We start from the raw sequence: 7,504 nt of genomic DNA, 5'->3' as shown, positions 1-7,504 counted from the left end.
ACAGGAACAAAACAGTCAGCTTTGTATTGCAGTACTACAACACAGAGCCTCTGTGAGCAGTCACCTAAACCAGATTTGTCATTGCCAGTAGTCATCACAAAATTTAAAGCAACCATAGCCCCTCAGATTTGTTAACAGAGTAACTTTGACCAAGTGACAAATGACAGATTTAGGCAGCAGAGCCTAGTGGTGGTATCCCCATTCCTGAGGTAAAAGAACAGGCTAGATTCTTGAAGAGGCTCATCARTATGGTTCCTTAATTTTTATCAATGTTATCTCTTTCACAAGTGCTCACCAAGTAACTCTTCCTTAGACTGACTGGTAGATTCTTCTGCCTAAACAAGAATACGYACAGCACTTTTTACCCAGTATATAATTGCCTGGTCTGGCTTGTGTTTAAAAACAAACAAACAAACAAAACACACCCTATCCTCCTGGCTTTATAAAAATAAGGCTGACACTTTCACATCACTGTTCTCTTCAAAACAAGATCTTTCTTGGAAGAGATCAGCCAGTTTTGAAGGAGTTGTCAGGAAAGTACAACCCTCCCTCCAACACTTGCAGCAGATTCCATTCACAGCAAGCCTGTCTGGCTTTCTACATTTTTCACATTCCTGCAGCTGAGCTGTAGCTTTATTATAAAGCAGGACAAAAAAAAAAAAATCCAAGTAATCTGCACTGCAGGAAAACTGAGCTGTGGATTTGACAAACCCCACAATAGGAAGAACAAGGTACCACTGCATCTTAACACACTTAAGTCAGCAAAGCAGTACCAGGACAGCAAAGTTGCCCTTTGCCAGGCTCTCAACTCCAGCAATCYAGTGCAGCAGAAACTCACTGTTCGAAATTGATGTATTTCACAACGGTTTGGTTCTCTTCATTGTGCCACAGTGCCCAGATCTCAGCCGAGGTTAAGGCAAAATCAACAAGAATCTCCTAGAAGACATAGCACAGATTTACTTTCTTGTTATAAATTCAAGTACAGCAGAGAAACGTGCATAAWTCATACTAGCAAAGCACTCCCTTGATTCATTTAATCACAACTGGAACAGAAAATTCTTGTTTACTCACAAAACAAATCCCTAAGTCTAGGCCTCTTTAGAGAGCTCTGCACCTTTTCAGTGAGCAACCCTCCTGTTATCTCAGTACTTTCTGAGGGAGGCCAGGCTGAGCACTTACCTGAGAAGAGAACAGTGATGATATGTGGTCAAGGCTGTAGCGGTTACTCTCAGTGCTCACCAACTGGAAGACACAGAACTACAAACACATCTCATAAGTTATTTGCTAAAGATACGCTAGTATCTGTGCCTGTAGTGAGCACACTACAGGGAAACTCATCTCTCTAGTCATACTTTTTGCCTTGATGCTACAGTCCCCAGACATCTGATGGCAGAGCTGCCTACGTGAGATTAAGGCCAAGCAGAACACACAATGCACTGAGTCACCTCAGCATACGTGAATGTGGATTTAACCAAGCCCACCCTCTATGCTATGCACTGATATCAGCCTTCTTGGGAGGGACATCTTAATTTCTGTCCTGAATTTGAAGGATTTCTAGCCCTCTTTTGAAAGACTGCAATAGAAAAATAACAATGATAATACTTCTGGTTACTGCTTAAGATTAGATGATGCATGCAAGCAAGGAGGGTAAGATGGAAAAAGTTCTGCTTCCACAGGCCACTTGCTGCAAACCAAGCTCTGCATGTTTTGACAAGAGCAAACACACCATTAGAGGGACAGAAGAATACCCTAGAGAACTGGACGGGTAAACTGTCCAACAGATGAGAGTGCTGTCATTTCTGCTCTGCTAAATTTATTATTCACTACATGAAGCTGGAGTTGTACAGTAGTCAACATTTGGCAATGCATAGTAATACATTTGTATGCTCCCAGGAGACCAACATAAATACACTACTGGCATTTCCATGCTTTTGGCTACTCTCAGACCTTTCATTTTCCCACAGCATGAACGTGCTTTCAGGATCTAASCGGAACAGAAGGTGAACAAGTGAACTAGCACTCACAGGTCATCTTAGTTCCACAGGGAATTCCACTCCCAAAGCAAGAGCACCCCTGTCTTACAGCGTTTCAAGAGCACAAATGTTTATTCAGAAAGTAGTGTCCTCCCTAGAGCGTCAGACATGAAACCTTTCTCTATTTGKTGCCTCATGCACAAACTCAAATCCAAGTAGGAAAATGTATTTTCAGCATATGCRAAGAAAGACACATTTGTTGCATACCTGCCCTCGCTTGGGTGCATGCATATACACGCCGAGATAAAGCCCCAGTGACTGGGAGAAAGCCAGTCGCAGTCGGTGCCCAGTCCCAGCTGCAAGCCGCAGGTCCCTACTGACTGGCATGAACTCCAGAAGGTCTGCAACCATCAAGCACATTTGATCCTGTCCAAAATAAAGGTATCAGACAAGTAGCATAGGAAAACTCAGGACTGAGAAACTACTCATCTGCTTCCTGGTTCCCCCCCTTCTCTTCCACTCCTTTCACTCTGCCCCTCTCTTAACCCCCTCCACCTTCTCCCTCATTAGATAGATTAGAGCTTGTTGCATGGAGCAGGGACCAGGATGGTAAGGACTGCAACACAGACACAAACAGATAAGCTTCCTTGTTTCCTGCGTAAGAAGCTTTATATGCAGAAATCGCTCCTACGGAAACATGAATAAAGTCAAGACAGCGGCCATCAAGAAACTGCTCAGTGCTGGAGTTATAGCCCGTGCTTTTAGAGAACAGTGGGTTCTGCATTACATGGCTGTTTCTCCTTCTACATCATCTGCTCTCTTCCTCTCCATTTGATCCTCAATACCAARAGAGACTGGTCTCTCCCAGTACCACACCAGCCTGGTTTTAAGAACTAGAACATCACGTTTGATGTTTCTCCGAGCTGCTTTATGAGGAGCAGCATGTTCAAAGTTTGCATAGACGTTCCCCTAAGGATGCAAACAAAGCATCCATGCATGTACCTGAACCATTCTTTAGTACTGCTTAGTTTTCCCTATCTCACCTATGCTCTCTCCCATTGAACATGGGCTTTCAAAGTCCAGGCATGTATAATAAAGCTTCCTTCTCCCTCCCTTAACACACGCACACATTCCAACGCAGACGAGCCATGAAAGCAGCTGTATCTGGTTGATTAACTTCGGCACTGATATTTGGAACAAGTGGCATTCAGCTAGGTGAGGCTTTTATTACCTTCTTCTTGACAAGGAACCATGTTACAAAGATGCTCTTATTACTTCTAAAACAACTGAAAATGATTTGATATACTTTCTCATCCCTTGAAGTGTTCCTGCCTGCCTTCCTGAACACCCTTATGAGTTTGCAGATAACCTGTGCTCTCCCTACATAAAAGGCTTTGCCATATAGAAACTCATCTACTTGCCAAGCACAACTACAAACACAAACTATGATAGTCTCAAGAGATTGCCCAAAGCCCAGCAAGCAGAAGTTAACTGGAACACGTTTTAATACCAGATCAAATCTATGCTAACCATCCAGCCTTCATTTCTCAAGCCTCTAAGTGTCACCCAAGCAGAAAACAATCAGCAATGAAAGATGGTACTCCCTGAACCCAGGCCTCACTTACCTTGTAGGACCACATTCTAAGCTTATGGTCCTGGCAGAGAGCAAAGAGAAAGGCGTCATGATCTAGGCAGTGAACAGAGAGGCTGATAGGCAGGTCTGATGGGCCACAGTCACCTCTGAAAATTCAAGTATTATTTCAAAGATTAAAGGAGGAAAAAAAAAAGTCAAGGGTACTGCATAGATCCAAGACACATGGTTTCTATCACACTGCATTTAAAATAAGGGTTAAAAAAAAAGAGTAGTGGTCTCAGACCACAAGAAAAGAGGGTAAACAAAAGTGGTTAGAGCGTGGTGCTGCTAATGCCAAGGTCGCAGGTCCAATCCCCATATGGACTACGCTGAGGGTTGGACYAGATGATCTCAAGAGGTCCCTTCCAACCTTACCATTCTATGATTCTGTGAAGCTGAGACAGTAACATACATGAGGTATACAAAAATATTCATTTCTGCATTAAGTGCCTCAACCCATTCTAACTCATGGTCCAAGTCAAGGTACTGCGGGACTTGCTCCAATTTTTGGAAAACAATACACTATGGCTTAGAATTTGTTTTTGCAGCCATAGATACCATAACAGTTACAGTCCAAAATTGAGCCTCACCAGTACATAGCATGTCTGGTGTCATTCACACATAATATCAGCTGATCAGGAACAAGCCTGGCATTTCAGAACAAGGACAACAACGTACCACTGTTGTAATCCTTAATCTGCCCTGGCTGCGAGCCATATCCTGGGTAAATCCCCAGAACCCAATTACTAGATGTAATATATTCATAGACACAGACATACAGAACCAGCAGGACCCCATTAAGATGAACTAATCTAGCACTGAAGTCCCAACTTCAGCACTGTGTTAGATCCTGTGACCAAGTTACTTWACTTCTTTGACAAAGTATTTATAGATGCTGACTTCTTTGTACTTATCTTTGACTTCAGCTAGAAACACTATGGGTATCCATATGAGGGAATAATAATAATAAAAAAAATGTTTCATTTATTTGTCACCAAACACTAACCTGATGGCAGTTGGCATCCAACCAGTAAGAAAACGCTGCATCACTGAGCTCTGTTTCAGTTCCACAATTGAAACTGTTCCTTTCAAAATAAAGAGAAATATTTTAAAAATATATTGAGTGCTTGTTAACAAGAGAACTTACTTCCACCAACATGGGATTTCACAGATCTGATATAGAAGGGTGTGTGTGCATGCATGCACATGTGTGTAGTGAAATTACAAGATACACATGATAAAAATCAAAATCAGATGAAGTCTAAAGCTGTAAAAGTCATGTTACTGGACAAGCTAAGATGTACCAGCACAACTGCAAAGACCACAGTGACACGCACAGAGCATACTCGAAAACATATCCCATGTGGAATGGGTGTTCCTGTCCAGGTAAGGCTMTCTGTTAGTGTGTAGGATAACACTAAACTGTGCTTCACAAAGATATGGATTTGCAGACACAGCCTGTTCCAGTTTCTTACCAGGTGCATCGTGAGGAGGCAGCTTAAGGACAAAGATTCCTCCCGAAGCAGAGGGCAGAGCAAAGAGAGCCTCTCCCTCACTACTAAGCCAAGCTGCTGAGGCAACAGAATTAGATGCTAGGCCTGGCACGCTGGGAATCATGTAGTAATTTGAAGGATCTCTGAAGTTGATTTTGCCAATATCTGTAAACACGGACTGCATTTGGCTCTCTGTTATCAGCTCCTGGAAACGTGAAACAGAGAAACGAGTACAAATTCTGCACACACACACACACACACACACACAAAGTCACAGAAAAAATAATGTCAGTGGAATGGCAGTTGCAGCTCTGCTACTTTATAAAAGGGATCTTTCTGGTAAGAACTCTCTTGTCACTGCCATTTCTTGTTTTCCTTACTTTTAATCCATGACCACTCTTCTTTAAGAGCAGGTATGAAAGGGATTTAAAACTTGTAATTTTTTTAGCAGAGTGTTCTCTCCCTCCTGCACATAAGCTAACATCCCCAAAGGAGTCCTCTAGTCTTACCTCTATCAGCTGCTTTGAGAGCAGCTGATAACAAAACATTGGCAACAAGTCCCAGAAAGATAGCAGRTTTGTAAAAGCATAGCATCACTGCATGGGAACGCTGTTTTGAACCCTAAAAGCAAGAGATGATGATTTCTCCAAGAGACATCCAGATAGAGACATGAAGAAAAAAGGTCACACCAGATGGATAAATGTAATGTAATTTTTGCATAAGATCTGTCTTCCACATGAAACTGATTATATACCTTGTTATTTATACACAAGTTACACACCCACTCAAGCCTTCTTTCTCTGAACTGCTTAGCTCCTATCTCCAAATACTATTTTGTCCTCCATGTCATGATGCCTGGTCTAAGAACTGCGAAGAGCAAATACAACACCAGAACACACACACACAACCATAGCCAAAGGCAGTAATATGACTAGAGACAAGGAAGATGAGGAGCTCAYCAGAGTGAGACCAAGCCACTTTAACACTGTAAATATGGAAATACTGTAAATCTTATTCTGATGGCCACCGACTCATCAATGCATGCTGTCTGACTAAATTCAGGTCTACATGAAGTGAGAGATTTCCAGATTTTTGTTCCAAATTGACAGATACTTTTTCCAGCAGTTTTCAGTTTCACATAGAGATCTGCCTTCTGTTGATGAACAATCCTGTTGCGTTTGGCCAAAAACGAGAGGACTTGTGAATTTAGCAGTTTAACACATCTARAAAGCAGTTTAACTGGAAACATTAGTAGGTCATTTGAGTAAGAAATTAAGCCAGAGTTTTCCATGAAACTAAAGAGAGGCCCCTTAACTGACAGTCCAGACCTGTGCCTCTGGAAACACTAGACAACTCCAGCACAGGACATAAATTCTGATCACATAGCTATGAAACAAACTAATCTGCTAASAAGGAATATTCAAATTCCCATAGATCTATGTGCCCAACTCTAAAAGGCACAGGAGGAGTTCTGATTTGTATTCTTTAGCAATTCACCGTAAGCGTTTCTATACCCAGTCAGCCCATATGACGTAGGCATGATAGATGCAATCTGTTATCACCAGGTTTGCAGGAAGCCCAGCAACAGTGCTGAAAGTACCACCACCTCCCCATCTTGATGGGAAACACCTTGAGGTCTTTGCACTCTTGCAACTCGTGTAGGTGCTTTTCTGAGGACTCTGCATACTTGGTGTACTGAGGTGGGTGACTAGCACAGCAGGAGGTCCTGGAAGCACCTGCACGCCMTGACTATGCACAGGACCCCCGGGAGAGGCAGGTGCTGGTACTCACACTGCGGTACATGCGGGCAGGGTGCGGCAGGAGCAGGCGGTGCACGGTCTGTGCAGTGGCGAGCAGGATGACGAGGTGGCTCTGCACCTCGCACACGTGCACGCCGCCAGGGAGCAGCGGGCAGCCCTGGATGCGGAGTCGCACCGCGTTGTTGAGGAGATTGATGTCCAGCGACTCCTCCACCAGCTCCACCGCATCCCCTGACGTGGTCCTGAGGGCAAAACAGAGCAGGTATGGTGGGAGGTGCGGGGGCCCAGCCAGGGAGCTGGGAGAGGCCCAGGGCGAGGGCCGAGGCRGAGGCCGGCGCAGCGCCGGCGGCGGGCCCGGGCCCACTCACCAGTGTATGAAGCGGTTCCTGGTGACAGCGGCGAGGTGGGCGCTCTCCTGGTAGCAGAACCCGCCGGCGCTGTCGCCGTAGCGGCCGGCGAGGGCCGGGCCGGTGCCTGGTGGGCTGAACGCCACCTCCCGCACCCGCCGCGGCGGGCCCCGCGCCGCCCCGCTCAGCTCCAGGCAGCTCCGCTCCGCCAGCCCCGCCGCCATCTTCCGCCCCCACCTGCCTTCCCGCCCGCCCGCGCGGGGCACCACGGGAAAACGGCGCCGCGGGGCACCACGGG

At 45.1% G+C, this 7,504-nt stretch overlaps 1 protein-coding gene across 1 annotated transcript in view; it reads right to left on the bottom strand.

Annotated features, from left to right (window-relative positions):
- Positions 1-7,477, bottom strand: part of NUP160 (nucleoporin 160) — a 33,316-nt gene extending 25,839 nt beyond the window's left edge. The window contains exons 1-8 of the mRNA XM_085307311.1: positions 7,228-7,477; positions 6,891-7,101; positions 5,082-5,304; positions 4,613-4,691; positions 3,599-3,713; positions 2,241-2,399; positions 1,180-1,257; positions 839-936 (exon numbers count right to left, since the gene is read on the bottom strand). Of these exons, the coding sequence (XP_085163437.1) occupies positions 839-936; positions 1,180-1,257; positions 2,241-2,399; positions 3,599-3,713; positions 4,613-4,691; positions 5,082-5,304; positions 6,891-7,101; positions 7,228-7,430 (1,166 nt within the window). The 5' untranslated portion in view covers positions 7,431-7,477. The remainder of the gene's footprint in view (positions 1-838; positions 937-1,179; positions 1,258-2,240; positions 2,400-3,598; positions 3,714-4,612; positions 4,692-5,081; positions 5,305-6,890; positions 7,102-7,227) is intronic.
- Positions 7,478-7,504: the final 27 nt, after the last annotated feature.

The sequence above is a fragment of the Rhea americana genome, unplaced genomic scaffold, assembly GCF_003343005.1.
Source record: "Rhea americana isolate MKP2758 unplaced genomic scaffold, rheAme1 scaffold_257, whole genome shotgun sequence".
Classification (NCBI taxonomy): Eukaryota; Metazoa; Chordata; class Aves; order Rheiformes; family Rheidae; genus Rhea; species Rhea americana.
The sequence above is the reverse complement of the archived record's forward strand: the minus strand, read 5'-3'. Positions and strand labels throughout refer to the sequence as shown.